Genomic DNA, 26,195 nt, shown 5'->3' on the forward strand with positions numbered 1-26,195 from the left:
AGTTTAAACAAAGAAAACTTCAAGATAGTATTACTTAGGAACACAGATGCAAAAATCTTCAGCAGAAAGCTAACAAACCAAATTCAACAGAGCATTAAAGAGACCATTCTTCATGATCAACTGAGAATCACTATCCCTGGGATGCAAGGATGGTCCAACATGTACAAATCAATAAAAGTGATACGTTATAGTAATAGAATAAAGAATAAAAGCTATAATGACATCTCACTAAGTAAAAAATCTAGCCACTGAAAACTATAACGAAGCTGAAAAGTCACACAATTATCTGAAACTATAGCCAGTATTCATGGTTTAGAAAATCAATACTATTACAATGTTTATACTACCCAAAATGATCTATAAATTCTTGTAACCTCTATCAAAACTCAAGCTATTTTTCATGTTTCTTTTGGAATCAGAAGACTCCAAATAGATACAGCAATCCTAAACAGGAAGAACAAGGTGGAAGAAGTGATTACAGGGCTGGAGGGAATGAATGCCTCTGTGGCTAAGAGCTCTCCCGCTCTTGCAGAGGACTGGGGTTTGGTTCCTGGTACTCATGCCACATAGCACATAATGACCCCAAACACCAGCGTCAGGGTATATGATGCTCTCCTCTGGCCTCTGCAGACATCGGCATTCACGTGCACAAACCCCCACACAGATACATAATTAAAAAAGTTAAAATGAAAAGAATAAAAATGGATATTGATCAAAGCAACCGAATATTGACATAAAGAGTAAAGTAAGCCAGGAAAGGAGGATTAAATTCTATACAGTCTCCACTATACTGAGAATATGAAGGGGGTGGAAGCAGAAAGAGGGGTAGGTATTAGGGGCTGAGGGTGAGGTGGGAGGATCCAAATAGGAGGAATCTGATTTCAAGGTGGATCACATAGGTATGGAGGGTTCTGTTAACATATACTTCAAAGCTGCAGAAACACAGGTTTTAAGTGTTCTCACTATAAAATGTAAGTACATGAGGAGATGGGTATGTTAATCAGCTGACATAATTTTACAGTGCATGCACACACTTAAACAGCCCACTGTACCTTACAAGTATATATATTAAGAGATTGGGAAAACATTTTTTTTCTTATTGCCTCATTTGAATAATTCTCATCATTATATAAAAGATTTGCTTTGTAAGAACAAAGTCAATATACATCAAGGAAACGTTTTTACCAGAGAAGCCAAGTTTAAAGTTTAATATGTATACCTTGATCTTTTAATTTCATTATGTAACAGGACTTTTCCTAAAATTGACCCGAATTTTATATCAAACGTTCCTCGGCCCTCTAGCTTGTCAAGCATCTCATTGATGGCAGTAGTCTTCCCGACACCAGAATCTCCTGAGGGGGAGATACACTAGGTTAGAGCCACATGTCAGAAAATTACACATGTTCATATGGTAAAATGAATAGTGGCATATATGTACTCATTTGAATCTGCACAGATGGAAAGCATAGTTTTCGCTGTTCTGTTTTAAATGTGAGAGGTTAAGTAGGAACTTAATGTGAATTTCTTTTAAATTGTTTGATTTATATTTGTTACAAAAGATAGATTAGGAGATAATAATAACTTTTATTTAACGTTCATTTAAGCCCATCAGAACTGTTTCTTGCTTATAGCACACTAGAATTGTGTTAGATGAAACTCTTTGAACAGAACAAAATCAATTTAAAAAAACATTTTATGTGTATGAACACCGTATCTGTATGTGTATATGCACCATGTGCATGCCTCCTGCCCATGACGGCGGTAGACCCTCCTGGGGCTGGAGTTTCAGATGGCTATGCACTACGAAGTGTGTGCTAGGAAATGGACCTGAGTCCTCTGCAGAGCATCAAGGGCTGCTGACCCCGAGCCTTCTCTCTAGCCCACTTCACCATTTTTTTTTTTTTGAGGAAGGGTCTTATTATGTAGCCTAGGGTGGCCTTGAACTCAACAATCCTCCTGCCTTAGCGCCCTGAGTACTGGAATTACAGACATATATCACAACACCTAGTTCCCTTAAATTTTTTTTTTTTTTTGCTAACATTATCAAAGGAGGCATTTAAAAATAAAACTTCCTGAAACAGAACAAGGACTCATGACTCCCAAGTTTCACAAAACAGAAAAATTCAAGAATTTTCTTAGCACAAATTAGAGGTAAAAATGTGTTATCTCAGTGTCACACTGTTGAAGTCCTCTGTATGTCTCCAGGAACACTCTATTAAATTTGCCTCTGGTGATAGCCAACACAGGTCAGAGACAAGAACATGTTAGTCAATGGGTTGGATGAATACTCAGAATGAACAAGAACTGCATTGAGTCACTCCTTTGGTAATAGCAAAAGTTTGGAAAAATTTTATGCCATATTTACAAATTGTATGTTAAAGTTTAATTAGACAATTAACACATCTGGTGTTACCAGATGTGGCCCTCTAAGGCTCATGGGCTATGGAGGTCAACCACACATTCATCCAATGTATCTATTTCTAGAATTTGTCTTTAATGTAATGAAAAGATGAAAAAATGTAACATCCAAGTCTGGAGTGATGCACCGTGTACTTGAGGTGGATGTGAGAGGCTCATCTCTCAAGGGCAGCAAGAAAAAAAAGGGGGGGTGAGATGGGGAAGGAGGAGGACGCGGAAGGTACATAGACAGACTTAGAATGTCCTTGTTAAGATGGGCTGTTGCTAAGATTGTGAAAATCAGTCTCTCTAAATTTTTAGGGCCTATTAATTAATTCCCATTTAAAAATGATTAGACCCAATGTTAAACTTCTTCCCAACTTAGAAATTCCCTGTTCCTTATCTTTACTACCTGTGAGAAGGACAGGGTAGGAATTCTTGAGGAGAAGACTCATGAGGAAAGACAGGCAGAGCGTGTCCCTGGTAGCAGTATAGTTCACGTACTCTCCACACTCCTTCATCCTCAGCACGCTCTCACTGGATCCCTGAAAGTCAGTCATTAATGATGTCCCTAAGGTCAGAAAACAGTTTTTAAATTTCAGATGACCTAGAATGTGATAGCAGCCGATTGTTTTTGCTATTCATTACTCTGGGAAAGTCCACCTGGTACATGGCAACTTCAACATGGATAGACTGGCCAGTGTTGTTAGATGTGCCCAGGGTCTTTGTGGGTCTTAGAAATTGCTCTCTCCCGAGTTCTCAGCTGGCCAAGAGATCACACACATTCCTAAAGCAAACTCCTCGACTTTCCTACCCCAACCCTGCTGGTCCAGCCGTTCCCGACAGAAGGATGGGGAGGCAGTTTTCTTCCCAAGGCTGCTGCTGTCCTAAGAACCCACTGCTCTGACTGCCCTTCTTGTCCTTCCAGACTCTTCTGCTACAAGTTTTAATCATACAAGCTGAACCTTCAATCTGATTATCTGAACCACATGAAATTGACATTTCACAAAGTAAAGGACAGTTGAACACAGAAAATTCAGTGTGAAATAACACACACACACACACACACACACACACACACACACACACACACACGCGGGAAAGAACAAAACAAAAACCAACCAACCAAACAAAACTCATCCTGGACATGAATGCTGTCTATAATGCTACCCTAATCCTTGTTTTAAAACTTCACTTTATTGTTACTGTTGTCTGTCATAGTGTGTGTATGTGTTTGGTGTGTGTGTAGGTCAGAGGACCACCTTTGCGTGGGCTCTAGGGGTTGCCCCCTTACTCTCTGCCCCACTCACACTCTTTACAGGGGGTGGGTTCTCTCTTCCTACCATGTGGGTCCCAGAGATCAAATTCAGGTCACCAGGCTTGGTGGTCTTTATCCACTAAGCCATCTCACAGGTCTGGATTACTTTTCTTAATGGCACTAAGAATACAACCTCTCGGGTGTCACTCTGGTTCATAAGTCCATGTCTGTTTCTGATGCTGGGTCATTTGACAGTGCTGAGGACTTTGGTAGTAGGAACTTTTTTCTCCATGCCTTTACTGCTAAGGAGGCTGTGGCCAAAGATGCCAAGGCTGTGGGACAGTGGCGACAGAGGCCATGTTTCTACAAGGACTTCTGACAAGCAGGCCACCTCTGCTGGAGTTTTCTGGAGGTAGCTGCCTTGTCAACCTGGCTCCCACTGCCTCTGCTCTTCCCCAGGACCCCCAATCATTCATACATTTATACACATGCTCCTCAACTTACTGATGGAGTTACTTCCCATAAACCTATGGTAAGTTGAAAAAAAATTGTGATTTGAAACACATTTAATGCAACCGAAACTCCTAGTTGAGCAGCGCAGTATTCTGGGGAGTATGGGTGTTCACCCTGAGGTTATGGGGCTGGCTGGGAGCGGGAGCTGCAGCTACTGGCAACTACCCAGCGATGCATGAAGCATACTGCTTCTGCCGAGCCTGGGAAAAGACCCAAATGGGAAATAAAAAAATTCATGGCTCTGTTCAACATGACTGGGTTCACACCATTGGGGCTGAAAGGCTATAAAGCTGAAGTAACTTTTAACTTTACTTTTAACGACATTTTGTCATTAAGTTCTTGTCTTCATCTCCTACCAAGCTCTCAGAGTTCAGCAAGATTTTTTTTTTTTTGGTTTTTTGAGACAGGATTTCTCTGTGCAGTTTTGCGCCGTTCCTGGAACTCGCTTTGGAGGCCAGGGTGGCCTCAAACTCACAGAGATCCGCCTGCCTCTGCCTCCCAAGTGCTGGGACTAAAGGCGTGCGCCACCACCGCCTGGCAAGTTCAGCAAGATTAAGGATCTTCTGTGATATACAAAAGCATGTCGCAAATAAAAGCGATTTAGAGTATATGGATTTATGAAAAAAATTAAACCATCATTTTCTACTTTTTTGTTGTTACTATTTTGAGACAGGGGCTAATGGCTGGACTGGTACTCACTATATATTCCAGCCTGGGCTTGAATTAATGGCTATCCTCCTGTCTCAGCCTCCTAAGTACTGGGATTCCAGGTGTGAACCAGCATGTCCACCTTATTCTTTTTAAATTGTTGGTTTTGTTTAACAACCAAGTACATGATCTTTATGTGTGTGTTTTTCTTACTTTTAAAGAGTTACTTTCCATTACTGGTTAGTACCACAGCTAATTAAACAGTAGACACTGTCATTGGTGAGACTCTATACACAATAGTTCTGTACTGTGTCTATATACACTACACATTTTAAAACTTTATTTACTTCTTTTATGACCATGGGTGTTTTGACTTCATGTATGTCTGTGCATCATGCGCATGCCTGTGTCCAGGGAGGACAGAAGAGGGCATCAGATCCCCTGGATCTTGAGTTAGAGACGGTTGTGAGCTGCCATGTGGGTGCTGGGGAATGAACCTGGGTCCTCTGGAAGAGCAGCCAATACTCTTAACCATGGAACCATCTCTCCAGCCCCCTCCCATTTCTTATAAAGTAATGTTCTAAGGTGATTTCAAGGCACATTTTATAAATACGAGTTTTTTTTTTTTTTTTTTTTTTTTAAAAAAAAAACCTCAGGGTGAACACTCATACTCCCCAGAATACTGTGCTGTTCAACTAGGAGGTTCGGTTGCATTAAATGTGTTTCAAATAACATTTTTTTTTCAACTTACCATAGGTTTATGGGAAGTAACTCCATCAGTAAGTTGAGGAGCATGTGTATAAATGTATGAATGATTGGGGTACTGGGGAAGAGCAGAGATAAATATTTGAACATGTCAATCCTTGTGGGCGTTTACCCACACCCCCACAGTTCCCCAGAGTTTTCTTGAGTGCGATCAGCAGGAAATATTAGATAGAAGGATTTATAGTGGAGCATCTTGCGGAGATAAACAGATAGAAAATAAAGGATAGCCTCGAGAGGGCCTAGAACCTATTCCAACGGGCCCCGACTGTCTGTGGCCCAGGGTTTTTATAGAGACGCCAAGGGGTGGAGCAAAAGACCTCCTCCCCCCCCCCCCCCCCCCCCCCCCCCCCCCCACCCCCCCCCGGCACAGCCAAGTGCAGGCCATCTCAGACACCTGCACTCAGGCCCATGGTCCTGATCATCCTCTATTCGGACCTGCTGGGTAAAGCCACGAGGAACCCGAGAACGGGCTCCCACAAATCCTCAGTGTTGCAAACACATCTATTTTAATGATTAATAAACCTCCAGAATTTTAGAGATGTTAAAAGCCTTTAAAAATAATTATACTTACCTCTTTGAATTATTGTTTGAGCATTAGGAAGTAAATCTGACCAAGGCATAAACTCACAATTCTGTAAGTCCACAAAATACCCAAATATAGAGCGTTCACCAGCTGGTAAGCTGATACCTATATCTGAAAACAACACAGACAAGAATCCAGTAAGAAAGCAGTTCACCAATGACATGAACGCTACCTCAAAGGTAAGGATTTGTGAGCCAGGAGTCCGCTGAAGGTCGTGCAATCATAAAAACAGGCAGGCCAATTCCTCATAATATTTTTTGTACAAAAGCAAAAGTTTATTAACTTTTACTCATTTTACATGTAGAAAAGGGTAAATTGTGATCAATGTCCTATGAAATCTTATCCTAAAGTGCTTGTTATTACAGTGTGTTTGGATGCTAGTAAACTCCAGTACCATACTGGCTCAGGTCAGACCAATATAATACAGAACACTGAAAATACTTATAAATCATATTTCTTTCCCATTTAAAAAAATAATACATTTATTGGAAAAAATTCTTGAAAATATGTTTAAAAAAAAAGCAAAATAGGCTGGGCGGCAGTGGTGGCACATGCCTTTAATCCCAGCACTCGGGAGGCAGAGGCAGGCAGATCTCTGTGAGTTCAAGGCTAGCTTGGGCTACAGAGCGAGATCCAGGACAGGCACCAAAACTACAGAGAAACCCTGTCTCAGAAAACCAAAAAAAAAAATAAAAAATAAAAAAATAAAAAAATAAAAAAAATAAATAAAAACCCCAAAAACAACAACAACAACAAAAAAACAAAAACCCAAAACGAAAAGCAAAATAGATTAGCCATAGTTTCATCAAAGATAGCAGAGTTACTATTTAACTGGATAGATGCATATGTCTAACCACCATTGATATATTAATAAACACTGTGTTAGTTTTTATAGATGGTTTTCTTTTTCAGTTTTTGTTTGAGATATATTAAAAATAATTTGTTATGATTTCTTTTTCTTTTTGAGACAAGGTATTATGTAGCCCAGGCTTGACTCAAATTTGCTATATACTCAAAGATGACTTCCTGCCTCCACTTTCCAAGCCCTGGGATTATAGGCATGAGTCAGAACACCTCACTTGACTATGATTTTAGAGTTGTTAGTTTTCTCTCAGAATCCTTACAAATTTTGTTCATAAAAATTCATACGAGTTCACAATTGGTTTGTGAGTCCTTGTGTACATGCTACATGCATGTGTGTATATACATGCACCTTGGGCACACATGTGGAGTCCAGAGTGGGATATCAGGTGTCTTCTGTCAATGTCCACTTTATTGCTGAGACAGTGTGGCTCTCCTTGAGCCATAAACCCACCATTCGGCTAGGCTTCTTGGCTTCAAACGCCATCCATCTCCACAACCCAATGCTGGGGTGCAGGCACATGCAGCCACGCCTGGCTTTTTAAGTGATGGCTGGGGATTTGAACTCAGGTATTAATACTTGTGCCGGGCGTTGGTGGCGCACGCCTTTAATCCCAGCACTCGGGAGGCAGAGCCAGGCGGATCTCTGTGAGTTCGAGGCCAGCCTGGGCTACCAAGTGAGCTCCAGGAAAGGCGCAAAGCTACACAGAGAAACCCTGTCTCAAAAACAAAAAAAAAAAAAAAAAAAAAAAAAAAAAATACTTGCACAGACAATTCTATTACCCTCTAAGGCGTCTCCCCAGCCCCTGTAGGCTGCTATTATTTTTAATAGCAGTGCTCTTCAATCTATTTTATTCTATTTTGCTTTACTGCTCCTCTGCCTTATTTTGTATTTGTATCACATATACTTATTAACTTATTTTTAGCATTCTGTTTGTTTCAAATATACTGATTTATATATTGTCCTGATTAATCCAAAGCTTTTGGATGTTTCTCTCCAACAAAGACCTTAACATCCTTTACCCACTGAACACACTTACCATCATCTTGCTCTTTTGTGTGTAATTTAGAGTTTACACTTTTAGCAAAAATGAATTATTTAGTTTATAACTGGTAGTTTATAAACTGACCTTTTTCTGAATCATCCTCAAATAACTCATGAACAAGGTTGTCAAAATTATAGGTTACTTCTGCAGGAGAATCAGGTTCAAAATTTGAACGAAAGAGCAAGTCTTCTTCATGTTGGTCTTCACGCTTTAAAATCCCTCCGAATGCCCACGTAAATGCAAACACAAAAATCTTCTGAATCATTATTGTTAACTTTTCAGGATTTTTCTCCAAATACCATGCATTTTCATTCCCATAGCTGTGTGTGGGAAGATGAATGTTAAAAACTTTATAAAGTGGTTGGAAAATTTATCTCAACATCACATCAGTTTAGATTTAATACATAATGTTTCCTCAGATAACAGTCACATAAATTAGTTACTGTGTTCATTTTTAAAGTGCCATATGTATAAGACATTCCTACTTAACTTTGTTTTATATCTATTTTTGGTAATGTGTTGACAAATTTATCATATACCTTTATTTAACATACAGTTCTACTTAATATCTATATATATACCTTTATCATGATATACTTTTGATACACTTTTAATAGTTATTTGATATGTATTTGATATACTTTACATATATACTTCATTTTATTTAGTATTTATATGTAAACCTTTTTAATTTTAGGTCAGTTTATAGTTTGAAGTTTACTTGTTGGGGGAGAGGGTCAATCTGATAATTCTGCATTTCATCAAAGACAGAATAAACAGTAATTCACTTCGCATTTCTCCTGTCAAGTCTTAAGGGCTGACTTAGTTCAACATGGTTACCGACAGGTAGTCAGAATCTGAGGAGTCTGCTTTCTAGTTGAGCTTAGCCTGGGCTCCTCGTGGCTAATGATCCGTGAGTTTTGTGGTGACAGGGTTGATGATGATAGGGCTAGACAGGAGGGTTGGGCCTAATTTCTAACATCTTCCATTGTTCTAATATTGTCATAAAATTATCTATAAATTATAAAAAACAAGATATATCAGATTGAAATTCATTAGCAACTACCAGAATAGTGTGTTTGCATAATTCTATCTGAAACATCTCGCTGTGTATAATTTAGCAAATATTTATTAATTGTTTACTATTTGTCAGTTACTCTGAACAAAGTGGACATGATACCTTTTTCACAGGACAGGAAAGAGTGAACAAAACACAGAGAGCTGAGTAAGATACGAGGCATAACAATGGGGTAATATGGGAGGCACAGAGGTCCCTGTGTTCACAGACATGCCCTGGGGACCTGGAAGAGCACACAGGGCGACTCTTCAAGGGACGGAATGCAATACCTGTTATCCGGAAGGCTGGCAGGTGACATGCATTCTAGTCTGGTGACTTTTGAGCTATCTGTGTGGCAGAGACCACACCAGATTCCCTGAGACCCTATGCGTCGGCTTGTTTTTTTCAACCTGTAGAACCTAACTTTATGGATGGTGTCACAGGCACTTTACAAAAAGTTTCTTTTGATGCGGTCATATCCAGTTTTTATTTAGCTTACTTTGTTCCTCAAAGAGTTTTGTGAACACAGGATCGAGTTAATTGTCACCATAAATGTTCTCATCAAATTGTGCTGTGCTTAAATATGCCTAAAATAAATCACTGGGGGTCAGACTCCCAAAGTCTGAGCCAGCACCAGCCACTTAGCCATGTTGAACTGAACTTCCTTCTTGACCCTGTGGATTGTCACCCTGCTGGCTGTGGAGGTTGCAGAGATTTAGACTGTGGACTCAGCAAAGACCATTATCCAGAAGGAATATAGAAGGAATAATTCCATAGCTACAATGTATCATGCACCTAACTATTAACCTAAGTAATCACCACGACAGCTAGCCTGTCACATCATCATTCCAGTTTTGTGAGGCAAAGCTTTAAAAATTTCTAACTGGTGCAGCATTTTATAGCTTATAAACAGCTGATCTGTGAAATAAACTCACATCAATTTATTCCATTCTAAAATGTGTAAAGGCAAGATGAATGCTTTTTTTTTTATATAACACTCTTACTATTTTAAAATACCATAAAATGTGATTATCTTGTATTAGCTATACAGAGGACTCCAAGATGGGATAAAATAATGTAGACTTTAATATTATGAAGCCATAAGATAGGGTTTGCTGACAAGGATGCTATGTGCCTTTGAGGGTTTCCCGTCCAGTAGGCTCCCCAAGCACACCGGCTGGGTGAATGTAACTGACCTGCTCTCAGCATCCTTGAACTTGACTTTCGCAGTTTTTGTCCCTTTAGTTGAGGTTTCACCTGTGGCGTCTTCACCTTAGAAACAACAGGATTTTTGTACAATTAACAACAGACCTAAAATTTCATAGGCTAATTAACCAGGCTCAGTTTGTAACATTGTCTAGCTGTGAACTGCCATGGGAGAGTCCTTCACTTGGAGCATCCCAGGCAGTCTCTCCATCCTTACTCTGACTCCTTTTGTCCAAGTTATCCATTCAACAGAGAAAAACAGACTAAATCATGACTCATTCTTTATAGCTTCGTTTTCTAATATTTGTGTTCTTAACGTTAAAATATATCTCTTTTAGAACATTTCAGAACAGAAAAGTACGTAGAAAAAATGAGAACTCACAGTTTTACTCTCCTCCATAACCATTAAAATATTGTTGTATTACTTATGGAATAACAAAGTACACAATGTATTTTAAATTTTAAACTCAGATAAAAATGAAAAGACTTTTATTCTTATGCTGCCTTTTGATTTTTAAGGCTGTTTTTATGCCATTATGTGTCCTTTGAAACATGATTTTGTTGTAACATAATTTATTAAGCCAATCTCCCATTGTTGGAATTCAGGTTGTTTTTATGACTGTAAATAGTTCTGCTGTGTACAACACCCCCAACCCCGTGCATAAACCATTTGTATACTTCTCCAATTATAACTCTATAAAAGATTCTAGAACAATAACACTAAGGCGACTTTATCAGTATTTTCAGCATGCATTGCTAAATAGCTTCAAATAGGTTGACTCGGTTGGTACCTCCACTGGTACCTTCTTTAGTGTTTATACTCCAGTACATTCTAGACATCAGTGTCTATCAAGGGTAAGGAAGTGCCCACAGCCCCACCCTTTCCTGAAGAACTACCAACTGTTAATTAATTAAGAGTTGCTGGAGGGGGTGTGTGCCATTTTCTTCAGTGGAGTAGCCATTGAGGGACTAGGTGAGAAGGAAAAGGAAGTTTAGAGGGAAACTGCTTTTTTGATGCCTCATACTCAGTATATAATTTTGCTAATTTTATGAAAAAAATTGATTTTTTTTCATACCACTCATAGTCTCTTTTTATTACCTGCTTTCCTTCTCCAAAAGCCATATTTTCAACAATAAAATGGATGTGGTGGCCCAAGCCTGAAATTCCACATTCAGAGGGCATAAACAGGAGGTCATCCTGGCTAGAAGTTCAAGGTTAGCCTGGGCAACATGAAACTCCATCACAAAACAAAGCAAAGAATAAAATAAGTTTGAGTACTCCTCTTTTCTTAGTATAACCCATTGAAGTAAATGGTTGTAGTTCTCTGTGGGGAAAGCTCAGTGTAACTGCTCTGTAGAAACTTCCTCTGATGGTACAGAGGTTCCAGATGCCTCTTGGTTTTGTAGGTTGTTGCCTTGGCATCCAGCTCCAGTGTGGGAATGGACAAGTGACTCCTTCAGTTCCTGGGCTTTCATCTTTCAAGCTTGTGGTACATTACTTACTCTGTGTGTGTGTGTGTGTGTGTGTGTGTGTGTGTGTGTGTGTGTGTGTAATAGATATCTTCATAATGTTCTATTATAAAGGTTGTTCTTGTTTTCTTCTTGAGTCAGTATTGACATAGAAAACTTTTCATCTCTTCTTGTTATTCTGTTGCCTTTCTCTTTCTGGAATTTGCTAGAATCTTCCTTTAATGTTAAATAGTCTTAAATCATAACAAATTGTTTCCCATAATAAGCCTTGTATCAGGTAATAAACAAAACAATCATTTCTAGAAAGGTACAGGAGGAACATAAGTAACGTCATTATAGTAACAATAAAAACCAAATGCAGTCAATACTGACATAGTCCTATCTCAACAAATGGGAAACCATGACCCACAAGAGCACAGTGCTCACCCAAAACAGAATGGCCACATGACCCAGCAGTCTCACTTCTACTCAAAATGAGCGTTTTTAGGCGCTATTTGTGCTTCCTTTGACACTGAGGCACTACTTCTCACCATGACATGGAATCAGTCTGAGCTTCCACGTGTGAGCAGAGACAATGTGGTGTACGCACAGTGCAGCATTAGTCAGTTATAAGAAAGAAAACCCCATCATATGACAACATGTATTCACTTTGAAGAGACTCTAAGAGTGGGCATAAAAATTCAAATACCAACTGATTTCATACAGATATGAAATCTAAAATCTGTTGTTCCCACAGAAATCGAGAATAGGATGATGGCCACCAGAAGTCGGGAGTTTGGATAGGAGAAAATGTAAGAAAGATGTTGGCCAAAGGATATGAAATGTCAGTAAAGCAGGGGAATTGAGATCAAAGACCTACTGTATAGCACGATGACTATAGTTAATAAGGTGATGTTTTCCAGTCCAGTAATATCCACCTTGTTAGGTTTATGATGGTCCAAATACATACTCATACCACCACTGTTTGTCACTTTCAGTATTAGTTAAATAAATCACATAATATATTGTGGTGATATTTTATTTGTGCTTTAATAATCTCTTTACCAGAGATAAGAGGTAATAGCAACCCATTTTAAAAAGTCAGGCAGTGGTAGCACACGCCATTAATCTGATCACTTAGGAGGCAGGGTCTCTGTGTGTTCAAGGCCATACTAGGGAACAGAGACAAGCGTGGTGACACACGCTTGTCTGTAATCCCAGTACCAACCACAGAGATCTGGAGGTCTGTACAGACAGGCAGTGACAAGGAAGTGAGGCAGCTGGGCTAAGGGAGCCAATGAGAAGGCAGAACAGCACGGCAATAAAGGCATGGGTAGACAGGAAGTAGCTCGCATTTGGAAGCTGCAGAGTTGGTGAGATAAGGTTGGCTGGTGGTTTTCCCTATTTCCCTGATCTCTCTAAGGCTGTCACCCCTGTATTTGGCTCCATGCTTTTTATTTAATAAGACCATTTAGAAATTTGTCTACAATATATAAAGTAGATACTGTGTCAGATAATTTTGTCAAAGTGTAGGCTAATGTTAGTGGTCTGAGTGTGTTTGATAAGCTAGGCAAAGCTAGGTAGGCCTATCTACCAAATACACAACATAAATATCTTCGGGAAAAGATTTAGGTTAGCTTATGGTTTTGGAGGTTTTAGTTCACAGTCCTGGACTGTGTTGATGCTGGCCCCAGGGTAAGGCAGACCATCACAGGCATGGGAATGTATAGAGGAGGAGGTTGTGCACCTTAGTGTGGATGGGAAGCAGAAAGGAGGATGGGCTGGCACAGGATTCAGGGCTAACATACCCCCAAGTACCCGCACATAGTGGCCTACTTCATCTAGTTAGGTGCCCTCACCTAGATACCCATCACCAACTCCCCAAACATGAACATTCAAGGGTATACTTCATATTCAAACTGTTATATTCTACCTCTGGCCTCCAAAACTTCATGTCAATCTCATAATGCACAATTCATTCAAGTCAAACTCCAGTATTGTTTAAAAATCAAGTCTAAACTGTTCTCTGACACTCAATGCAACTCTTTTTTTTTTTTTTTTTTTTTCCGAGACAGGGTTTCTCTGTGTAGCTTTGGTTCCTTTCCTGGATCTTGCTTTGCAGTCCAGGCTGGCCTCGAACTCACAGAGATCGGCCTGCCTCTGCCTCCTGAGTGTTGGGATTAAAGGCGTGCGCCACCACCGCCCAGCTCAATGCAACTCTTAGCTGTGAAAGAAAACACATGACTTATTTCTTACGTACAATGGCAAAGACTAACTATTCTCCTCCAAACTGGAGGAGCTGAAATACTGACAGCAAGGAGAGGTCAGGTCAGCAAGACCAAACCTGGAGGGATGAACTGTAAACCCTGTGGAACCACGTCAGCAGCCAGGGCATCGTTGTTTTGATGTGAGCTTCTGTGGTCCTGGGCAGCCTTGTCCCTGTGGCCTTGCCATCTGAAGCCTGTATGACCTCTCTCTTGGACCTCTTACACTCATTGCCTGCAGCTCCCTCAGCAGATTTCCTGCTCCTGGCATCTCTGGAACCCTGAGGTCTCCACTGAGAATCAACCTTTACTTTCATAGCTCCACGCACTGACCTCTCAGGAGCTGCCTACATGAACACTGGCCTGACACAAACCACCTGGCCTCCCCGGCACTCAAAAGAGTGATCTGTGTGGAAGTGTCCTTGATCTCACAGTTTTGCATCCTATGTTCCTGCAAAACCAGAATCACATATACAACACCAAGGTCCGCCACCTACTCAAGCAGTAGCAGGTCCCCTTGGACCATGGTTGCGGCAGTCTCTGGGTGGTCAAGCACAGTGAAATAAATAAGGAAGATGACTTCCTAGGCAGGCCTGCAGAAGTGTGGTACGCTGAAGGTATTCTCTTTTCAAGGAAAAGTCTTTAAGATGAGTTTATCCGTTCATACCATTGACCCTAAAATTGGTAGGGGTCCAGCTAATTCCTGAAATGTCCTTAAGGCATCTTTCCTATTGTCCAGATGAGAAGTGGTTGGCTTCTTCTTTTGAATTTAAGTAATTTCATACGAAACAAGGCCTGTTAGAGGCTCAATAAAACCACAGTAATAGCTAAGGTATGTTAAGTGTATCTTCAACTTAAAAGGTGAAGTCACAGAGAATTTATCTGAATGTAACCCTTCACAGAGGAGCACTGTGTATTATATTCCTTAAAAATGTCAAATTTCAACAGAGCTGTGAAAGCTATAATCTAGTCCAACAGAAATGCAAGCAGTGACCACAATCGCCTCAGAGTAAACTGTATAGAACAAGGGCATAATGAGCCGAAAGCTAAGGCAACACCCAACAGGAAATGCCAACAGCAAGAAGAAACCGTGCATCTCTTCTTGCTTTGCCTTGGCATGTCCACAGTACAGGGTTAGACACTTCCTAACCCGAGGAATCCTTAAAACACAACAAACCATTCTTGAGTAATCAAGATCTCCTAAGGCTCTGCATATGTATATCCTAAGGTTCACACATGGGAACCTCAACACATAAGTTATTGGTTTGCCCCTTTGGATGTGTATCTCTGCTAAGAGGTTTTAGCTTGTTCTATGTCCATGTTCGCTGTCCACTCAAACAGACCAAGAGTCTATGCTCTTCCGGCCTTCACTAGGAAGTGACAAGCTGCCACTGGATCGTGGAGACACAATTTCCTCACTATAACTCAGGGGAAGTCACCTTTTGTCGTTCCTCTCTTTATGTGCATGAATTCAAACATGGCGTCTAGAATCCTGCACAGAGTCATGATGACTGTCACATCTTGTAAGGGATATGCTAAAAACTTTCTGTGCCTTTTCAGAAAGTCTAACCCTTCTGTAACACTCTTTTTAATCAACAATCCAAGACACTCCATTCCTCGTTGACTTATAGTTTTTGAAGTTTTCAAAAGCCACGAATTAATGTAAGGCTTCCATCCCAGATCAACAGGGTCCTAGGAATAAAAAGCAAAAGAAAAATCTCATGTAAACAAAAATACAGCATTCTTTACTTTTTAAAATTTTTTTACTTCATCACCCGCTCACCATGGTTAGATTCAGCATTATTTAAAGCTAAAACAACAACAGCAACAACAACAATCAGCTAAAGGAATTGCAATTCTCTGGAGTGATCTTGGAGTTTTAACTGCGGTTTGAAAAGAAAACAATGAGAACCCAATGGGGTGTGCAAGCTGAAAGGAGCCGGCAGCCTAGGCAGCCCCAGCCCCCAAACCAGGCAGACGAGAGCCCTCACACTGCTAAGGAGTTTCCTGTATGGAATTTGGGGGGTTATGTTTTCTACTCCCATATCACTGTCTTGGTAATGTTTTCCAAGTTCTGAGAGTCATACAATGAAAAGGACTTCGGGAATCTTTCCTTGGCTGGCAAAATAATCCATACCAATGGCCTAACCTGTCTGTCTGAAATGCTGATGTTCTAACTTCCCTTGTACTATTAATGACAGTATTACTTCTGGATTATGAGGCTTTGGGGGCAAATAAAGTTCCTGAGCTACTGGGGTCACTGAGTCACTGGGGTCACTGTGTCACTGGGGCACTAGAACACAACTGATGGGATGAACTGCTGTTCTAAACAACACACCTGTGCCAAGGAGCAGGCTCTGCAGACTTACCATGAACACCATTGCACACCGGGTGACAATAGCCGGTGTGGTGTTAGACAGAGAGTCTACTTCAAAAATCATCCTGATCTTGTTAGTCAGGGCAATCCTCTCGCTGTTCGCCAGGCACAGTGTTCTAGTTTCATCGAGCAGAGTGTTTAGATTTTCTATCCATAAGGTATCGACTGGGCCATCTAAAACAATCCATTGCCAATCGAAATCTGGACAGAAAAACATTTTTAATGTAGCTAAAACTGATCAGACTTCTTTCATTACAATCTTGAAAACATTCTATTTTATTAAAAAACAGTTTCTTCCTTTTTTTTTTTTTTTTTTGGACAGGGTTTCTCTGTGTAACAGCCCTGGCTGTCCTGGAACTCACTCTGTAGACCAGGCTGGCCTCAAACTCACAGAGATCCGAGTGCCTCTGCCTCCCAAGCGCTGGGATTAAAGGCTTGTGCCACCACTGACCGGCAACAGTTTCCTTTTTGTGTGCATAGGTGTGTGCAATGCATGTGTGTGCAGGTGTGTATGCACATTTGCATATACATACATGGGTATACACGTGTGAGGGTGTGTATGCATGTGTGTACTCATGTGTGTAGAAGGCCCAAGTTGCTGTCAGCTGTCTTCCTCAGTCATTCTCTCTTTTGTTCATGGAGCCATGGTCTCTCACTTGGTAATTCTGGCTTGTCTAGCTAGCCACTTTGCCCTGGCAGGAGGAGGTCTCCTATCTCTGCCTCCTGAAGATCGGCATTACAGATGCATACATACCTGTTTCTGCTTGGATCCTGGGGATCTGAACTTCTTGATACACATGAAGTCCCATGCATGTGTGTAGTGGGTAGCCATTCCAGCTTTGATCTGGAAGTTCCAACCCCCATGAGGCTTTGGTAACTATCACACCTACAAGGTGGGGCCAAGGGAGGGCCCTAAAGACCTGAGATCCGGATGCACCATACTTTCTTGTTTCCTGGACCTGGACACTAGAGGTAGACCAAGGGGAGTTCTCCAGAGAACACCACTGGACTGTGCTGCATCTTTTTCAGAACCTGCCACCTACCTATCCCTTTATTTGTAAGTTACCCACTAAATAAATTTTTCTTTTAACTATGTGGAGTGGCCTTAATAATTTTACCAATATCTGGCACCCAACGTGGGGCACGAACCCATGACCCTGAGATTAAGAGTCTCATGCTCTATTAACTGAGCCAGCCAGGCCCCCGCCTTGTAGGCATGATAGTTACCGAAGCCTCAATGGGGGTTGGAACTTCTAGACCAAAGCTGGAATGGCTACCCACTACACATGTGTGTCAAGTACTTTATCTGCTGAGCCACCCCTTCCCCTGACCCCCTGGCTCTAAGATGAAAACATTGTCCCAGGAAAACACTAGAGGAATGCCTAGGCTACAGTGGGGCATGTGTTGGACATGCTCAGCTTTCATGAGTGGGATTAATGCCTCACAAAAGAGGCTATTTTATATATATCCTCCAGTATTCATTAAGGTCAGTAAATACACTATATATTTGAAATTGCTTTAAGCACTTTCTAGACGTTCTTAGATTGTTGAAATGCATAATTAACCCTTAAAATCTGGATAGGAAAAAGACAAATGGTTCCATATTTTTTCATAATAATATGATTTGTGAATTTGTATCTTCCACTCAGGAATAATTTTTAGGTATACTGTTCCTAGCCAACATCAAAGGAAAATCAAGTAGATAGCTTAAACTCTGTTATACTCAGAACCCATTTACACCCTTTCCACGACATTGTAGTCTCTCTGGGCTGCTGTAACAACCCCTTTCCCATGCCACTGTAGTCTCTCTGGGCTGCTATAACACAGTGTCTCTCACTGGGCAGGGTATAAACAGTACACACGTGTCCGTCACAGCTCTGAAGGCTGAGGGCTGAGATCTAGGTACGAGTAGATCGTCTGGTAAGAGACAGCTTCCTGGTTCAAAGAGGGAACCTTCCTCTTGCTGTATGGTCACATGACAGGAAGATGGTCCCTTGAGTCTCTTTTACAAGTACACCAATTCTGTCAGTAGGGGCAGAGTGCATCTTGTATAGGACCTAATCCCACATTCAAGGGCACATGCTTCAAGACCATCTGCTCTCCCCAAGGCCCTACCTTCTAAAATCATTAGCTTGAGAGTTAGGATTTTAATATACAAACTTTGGGGAAGTAGATGCAAACATTCAGAAGACAGCACCACACGCTATGTTTACCACCATGCCCAGTGGTTTTAGAAAACCTCTCACCTAGAATAAGGAAGGGTCACCATACAGACAGAAAACAGCTAAGCACCCAGAGGACATTCAGGGCCCTTGATGAACCAGAGAACAGAGGCAGGATGCAGATAGCCACCGCTGAGAAGATGGGCTCTTTCTGCTTGAAATATTTATCCTATCCATTATTCTAAAACTCATGAGGAAAACGTAACTCTAACCGATCATTGTACTTTCCCCAAAACGCCATCCCAAACTCTGGGGAAGTAGATGCAGCAGGAAAACTCCTTTTTAGAGTGTGGGCCATAAACATGCTGCAAGCGGAGGAGCTGCCATGAGGCTCAGTCTGGGGTGGGGAAGGAGGCCGAGGCTTTTCCAGCAGCGGGGCAGCTCCTATGGAGCAGGAGCTGTATTCTACACCCGCTCTGCACGTTAGTGACGAATCAGCTGCGGTTGTGTGACTAAGCAGGCAATGCACAGATGGTATGGCATTGCCATTCAGAGACAGGAGGCGGCCACTGCTGCTTCTCAGATCATTATTTCTACCATCAATACCACTTTAGTCCTAATTATTTATAAACCAAAAGGTTACTTAAGTGCTAGTGGCTATATATCACAATAAGATATGTACACACTATAAAACTATTGTTGTGAGATTAGAAATTTTAAGGAAACACACAAGGAAGAAGTAAATTATACAAGAATAAAAATATTACTAGTCATGTTGACTCAAAATTTTTCTTCTCTATTAATAACATACTGAATTTAATAGTAACACTTACCATGAGTTTCTGCAACTTTAATACCTTTTTCTATTTCCTTCATAAAAATACTGTTATCGATATCTGCTGTAGTAGAGAAATCAACTTGGAAAACCTAAATAATGAATAATCAGAATGTAGCATTGTACTAGCATTTTTCGGTCTTTATCATCAATGTTAAGTAGCTATCATTTTAACATAGGCTTTTATAATTTTTTTTTTTTTTTTTTTTTTTTTTGGTTTTTCGAGACAGGGTTTCTCTGTGTAGCTTTGCGCCTTTCCTGGAACTCGCTTTGGAGACCAGGCTGGCCTCGAACTCACGGAGATCCGCCTGCCTCTGCCTCCCGAGTGCTGGGATTAAAGGCGTGCGCCACCACCGCCCGGCTGGCTTTTATAATTTAAAAATGTTTTTTGTAAGCCTCATGGTAAATAGCAAAGCAAAGAGGAGGTGAATTTAGCAAGTGACTATAAACAATGTAAACATATGGAAAACCAGTAGCAAAGCATCAGGTATACAGAACAAATATTAATAGACTTAAAGGCTGAACGATTCTAGTACACCAACAGCAAGGGACTTAACATTCTACTTTCACCAATATCAGGTCATCAAGGTACAAAATCAGCAAAGAAACAGCACAGATGAACTTCACCCACTGGACCGACCGCATGTGACACAAAGCAGCCCACCCAACAGCTACAGGAACTCACACTTCCCACTGGCATGAAGAAAACCCTCCTGAGTAGATCACAACATAGATCAAGTCCCAAATTGAAAAAAAAAAAATCATAGTGCTTAGGACCACAATGCAGTATTTGTAACAATAAAATCCTGGCAAAGTATATTCATATATGGAACTTAACAGTTTTCTTTTCTTTTCTTTTTTAAGACAGAATCTCTCTGGCTTATAATTTCAAATGTTTCTAGGCCATGGTACCTTGAATTCATAGACACCGACAGAGCTTTGCCTTTCCAGGCACTGGGATTAACAGTGTACAATACCATGTCTGGTGCAACTTACCTTCTAAGAGCAACAGAATGATTGGGTATGGTGACAGAGGCTGCCATCCCAGCTCATTAGGATGCTAGGAAAGAAGGATTACAAGCTGGAGGCCTGCCTGGCTACACAAGTAAGTCTGAGGTCAGCCTGGAAAACTAGGGAGGTCCGGCATCAGAAAAAGGGGAGGGGTGCAGATGGGGTTCTCAGTGGTAGAAATCTTACTGACCATGCCCAGGACCCTCAGAATTCCAGTTCTGCCTCACATAAGACAACTGGTTCTTTGAAGACATAAGCAAAATCAACAAACCTTCAGCTGGATTAAGACAAGGAGAAGACTTACATGAAATTAGAGGTGAAAACTGAGACATTACAACAGATACCACAGAAACATTAAGGATTAATAAAAATTTTAAATGAAATGCCAACATACCTGAAAACATAAAATAAATGGACAAAATCCTAGACCCATGCACCTCGCCAAGACCGAATCAAGGAGAAAAAAAAAATGAAAGACCAATAAAGAGCAACGGGACTGAATCAGTAACAAAAAAATTTCCTCCTCAAACTAAAGTCCAGGACCAGATAGCTTCACCATTGATGAGAAGAATGAATACTAAGTCTCCCTAACATATGCTGGAAAAATTGAAGAGAACAGAATCCTTCTCACTTGTTCTATGGGACCAAACTGAAGAAACCACAATGGAACAAAAGCAGTGGGCCATTGACCTTCATCAAAACAAGTGCAAAATTCTTAGGCAAAACACCAGCAACTCAAATAGAGTAGTACACAGAAAGGATTTAGATATGACCAAGTGGGATATATCCAAGGATGCAATATGGCTTAACACATACAAGTGAAGCTCATCATCATACATACATACAAACTCCTACATGTTATCAGAAAACAAAGTGTAAAATAAAAATGTATTATCACCTCAGTAGATACAAAAAAGGCGTTTGGTAAAATTTAGCATACCTTTATGATAAAACTGAAAAGATGACTCCATAAGGAATATATAAATGTATTTCATAAATTTGAGACAATATAAGTGATTCATATGGTAGACGAGTAACTTGTAACTTTTCATATAGAAAGCATCCTCTTACCAATATGAAAAGATAACATCAGCTTAATAAAGCTATCTCTTTAAATGACTAGGAATTGATTGTTAAATCAAAGAAACATTTATGTAGAAATCTCAACATGTTCAGTAATTCCTTGGTATCTATAGGGGAGGCTATTTCTAGGAAGCCCCAGAAAATACGAGAACATGGGTGGTTAGGCACCCTACGTAAAATGATACAGTATTTGTACACAACCTACTCACAACTACGTGTCTGCATTACTCAATCTAACACAGGTTAAAGCCTGTTTGTGATGTTATTAGATTGTTATTAGAAACAATGATAAGGAAAAGTCTGTATACACTTCACACAGACACCATTTCATTTCCAAATAGTTTGGGTCTATTTTTGGGTGAGTCTGCAGAGGTAAAATTCATGGATACTGAGGTCTGATTATATTCTCAAAATTGTCCTAAATTATGTTTGTATATTTCTTTATGAGCTTCAAACATCACCATTTGCATATATATATGTGCACACACACATACACATATAGCTTACCTACTGAAAACTACCAATGATCTCACCTACAAGTTACAAGAACACAACTTTCCATTTTTTTTGCCACTTATATATTTACTATTTAACAAATTTTACATCAAAGAGTTTATTCTTTTTTTTAAAAAAGCAAAACTATCCTCTTTTTTCTTTAATTTGTAAGATACATTAGTGATACTTAATCACCAGGTTGTTCTCTATTTAGGCTTAATTCTCTTTGCTTTCGTTTCAACACAATTATCTCTAACTTCATTTAATGGTTTACTGACCATTTAAAAACTCAATAGTAACTCTGTCTCGAAAAGCCAAAAAAAAAAAAAAAAAAGCCCCGAAACCAAATAAAACCCCAAAACACTCAACAGTGCATTGTCTATTTTTAATAATATAACTTTTCTATTTTAAAAACTGTTTATACTACTTTTTCCTTTTACATTAATAGGTGGTCAATGATGTTTTAATAAATAGCTTGAACTATGCAACTATCTATATTAGTCAAAGGAAAATGCTAAATTCCATAGTAAACTTACATTAGATATATCTGTGATTCTTGACTTTAGTTTGAGGTCACCATCTTTCTTGGAGTAATCTGCAGTGCCGATATGCACATAATTTCGAATTGCTGCTGATAATAACCCATCATTCCATTCCATGGTATTAATGTCCAGCTGTCCATATAGTTCACCAAGAGTGACACATTTGGGATTCAAAACACACACTTCTACCTTTCCTTTTTTCCCTATAAACTGGGAGCAGGGGTGAGAAATGCAGTGTTGTTTTCAAGGGGATTAGTTACCGCACAATTACTTCATTTTGTGCACTGTTGCTGCCAATGGGTCAGGAGAAATCTTTTACATCAAACAAAACATTTTATAAAGGCAGAATTAACAAGAAACAGTAAAAGTTGACTTAAAAAGAAGGCATACTGTAAAAACCATTAAAACAATCTAAAGAACACAAGTAGCTTCTTCAAGAAAAGACATCTCCTTGTGCCCCAGTGCAGAAAACATTCAGCCAGTGCCCTCACCTCCTGATCCAACAGTTCCCTAAAAATCATCTAAGTTCCAGTCATCAAAACTACGAAGTTTTGGGGAATAGAAACTTACAAATATGATAAAGAATTTCTAGAAAAAGATATCTAGAAAAGATAAAGAATTATTAGATAAATGTAACATCATATTGAAAAAATTAAATGCATTTCAAGTAAAATAAAGGATAAAAACTATAGTTAACACAGTCTTGAAGGGGTAATCATTTGAAAAACAAAAGAAAAATCACATAAATATTGGAAAAGAGGTATAATTAATTTTATTTGAAGACTATTGAATTAATACTCAGGAATGAATTAGAACTTTAATTCATTCAGCAAAATAGCTAAATACAAAATATACAAGCCAACCATTCTATTTTACATTCCTCATCACCAGTTTGATATCTAAATTTCAAAATTCTCACTTACTACAATAATTTCTTACAAAACTTCTAGTAGTAAATCTGCTAAGTAGTTGAAATATAAATGTAGAAAGAAAAGATCTGGGTACTGAAAAGTAAGCTGTGCACAAATAGGAACTGTTTCATGGAGGAGAATGTTCACCTTTGAATCGGATTGCATTTCTTTCACTGATAAAATGGCGGCGACAGGAAGGATTACTAACGCTTTCTCTAGAATCCTCCTGACTGTTGTTTTTCCTCCACCTGTTGGGCCCACCAGCATCACACCAATACAAGCCTGAAACGAAATTCAGATTAGTGCGCTGAGGAGCGGCTTAATGCTCCTCTACAAGTACATCTCTGCTTGTACCCGCACCCTCTTCCTTCATATGACCGTTCCACCCGCACGAATCTGGCCCTCTGCGGAAGTGAGGAGAAACAGCCTAACCAGAGAACATCTTCAATTTCTGGTGATCACTTTCTTTTGCTCCCCGCTTCCTGTCCTCCGTGTGGCTTTCTGAACTACAGGGATCTGTAACACAATGACTGTTCTCTTGCTTTTTTTTTTTTTTTTTTTTTTTTTTTAAATCTTTCCATGCTGGACTTCCCTCAATCATTCTTGTTGCTATCTCCTCGTCATTGTTCCTTTTGGTCTTAACAGTTTGGCCTGAAGCCTGACCTAGGTTCTAAACAGCTATCTAATGTACATATTTCCTCAGTGCTTCATTTTACTAAGCATCTCCATCCCCACGTCTCATAAACTTCATTCAGCCTTTCCAAACTTGATGCTTTTTTATGTACCAAGTGCTCAGAGTAGAATATTGATCTTTTTCATTCATCCCTTACAATTTTCTTGATTCTAGGTCTGATATCTGGGGAAGGGCTCCCATGATGTAATTAGTGGCCCTGTAAGGAGAGCAAAGGGCAGTGGGTGTAGTCTGTGATAAGGTGCTTGCCTAGAATCCTCAGTTCAATCCTCAGTACAACACAAACACACACACACAAAGAGGAAAAAACAAAAAACAAAACAAATTGCTCTTATGTGCACACTCCAGTGCTCACTCCCCATCTCTACAGTCATTCACAGGTCAGAGGAGTGACATCTGCTGATGCATAGTGAAACCAGGACGCTGGGCCAACCATCCGTACTAGGCATTCCAAACACAAGAAGTAGGTTTGTTTGAATGAAGTGAGAACTGGTACTGGGGACCACCCACTTTATCAGTCCTCACCTGGAACTTGACATAGCTCACATTTAAGAAAGATTAAAACTGTAAAAACCAATCAAACAAACCTCCCCACAAAAAAAAAAAACCAAAAGACTCCACTTTCCAAGCGAACAAACCTTGTTCCTCTTTATATCTTTATTTCTTATGTAAAAACCGGGCCCAGGAATGATCTTGTCTCCCTCCTAAAAACAAGCCAGCTTTCCTTGAGTGGCATTCAGCCTGGCATCATCAGCTCACTGACTTGCACAGCCCTCCCTTATGGGGTAATGTGAAAATCTGTGTATGCCTGGACTAATGCTTCAAATAGGAAGTGGAAGGGCCAATACAGACATTCAGAGGGATCCTACCTGGAGCTCTAAGGTAGACTCAGGTGAGCTACAGTGTTTATGTAGCTGTTTGGACCTAGAACATTAGGTGGTTATTCACTGCTGGGACTAGAGCTTAGGGTGTTCTTGCTCTGCTGTTCAGTGATCTGATGATGGAAGCCTTAAGTCCTATAGGAGTGTGGTAGTTTGAATGTAACTGGCCCATAAACTCATAGGAGTGGCACTATTAGGAGGTGTGGTTTTGTTGGAATAGTTATGGCCTTGTTGGAGGAAGTGTGTCACTGTGGAGGTGGGTTTTGACATCAAGCCATACCCAGTGTCCCAGTTCACTTCCTGTTACCTATGGATCAAGATGTAGGACTCTCAGCATCTTCTCCAGCACCATTTCTGCCTGCATGCCACCATGCCTCACCATGATGATAATGGACTAAATGGCTGAAATTGTAAGCCAGTCCCATGAAATGTTTTCCTTTACAAGAGTTGCTGTGGGCCAGGCGGTGGTGGTGCACACTTTTAATCCCAGCACTCAGGAGGTAGAGGCAGGTGGATCTCTGTGAGTTTGAGGCCAGCCTGGTCTACAGAACAAGTTCCAGGACAGTCAGGGCTGTTATAGAGAGAAACCTTGTCTGGGAAAATGGGAAGGGGGGCGGGGGGAGCTGCTGTGGTCATGGTCATGACCACACTAGGAGGAGCATGGAAGACCGTGGTGCTGAGTATGATTTGATGAACTGAGGCTGGCCTCAAATTCAGCCATCTACCAGCCTTTTTGCCTTTGGGCTGCTAGGATTAAAAGTGTGTTCTACCACATGCTCTAAAAGCTCTAAGCTTTTCTTTAATTCCTTTTTACAAATTGGAAATTTGGGTGGATGGGATCTTGCCCTGGGGTCACCATTCCCTTAATCCCATTTCTTAGTCTGTTGATTTCCTTGAACATAGGATTTAGGTCCAATCTACTTCATGATGCTCCCTTTTTCCTCAAATTGTACATTTTGTAATTTACCCTGCTCAATTTACTCCTTTTCATTATAAATCCTCATTAGAGTTACCACTAGCAACCACACAACAGAGTCTATACTAGGTTGTATTTGTTTTGAGATTTCCTCTGCCAACAGAATTAATCCAAAACTCTTCACATTAGCCTCAGGCAAACTTTCAAACAAGGGCAAAAGCAGCCACATTCTTTACCAAAGTAT

General features: G+C 40.2%; 1 protein-coding gene across 1 annotated transcript in view; it reads right to left on the bottom strand.

Annotated features, from left to right (window-relative positions):
- Nucleotides 1-26,195, bottom strand: part of Dnah14 (dynein axonemal heavy chain 14) — a 225,464-nt gene that overhangs the window by 98,063 nt on the left and 101,206 nt on the right. The window contains 10 exon segments of the mRNA XM_037211077.1: nt 1,220-1,352; nt 2,810-2,968; nt 6,153-6,275; nt 8,156-8,391; nt 10,325-10,400; nt 15,487-15,739; nt 16,417-16,625; nt 19,420-19,513; nt 22,547-22,762; nt 23,611-23,745. Coding sequence (XP_037066972.1) covers nt 1,220-1,352; nt 2,810-2,968; nt 6,153-6,275; nt 8,156-8,391; nt 10,325-10,400; nt 15,487-15,739; nt 16,417-16,625; nt 19,420-19,513; nt 22,547-22,762; nt 23,611-23,745 — 1,634 coding nt within the window.

This window comes from Peromyscus leucopus, chromosome 15 (genome assembly GCF_004664715.2).
Source record: "Peromyscus leucopus breed LL Stock chromosome 15, UCI_PerLeu_2.1, whole genome shotgun sequence".
Lineage (NCBI taxonomy): Eukaryota > Metazoa > Chordata > Mammalia > Rodentia > Cricetidae > Peromyscus > Peromyscus leucopus.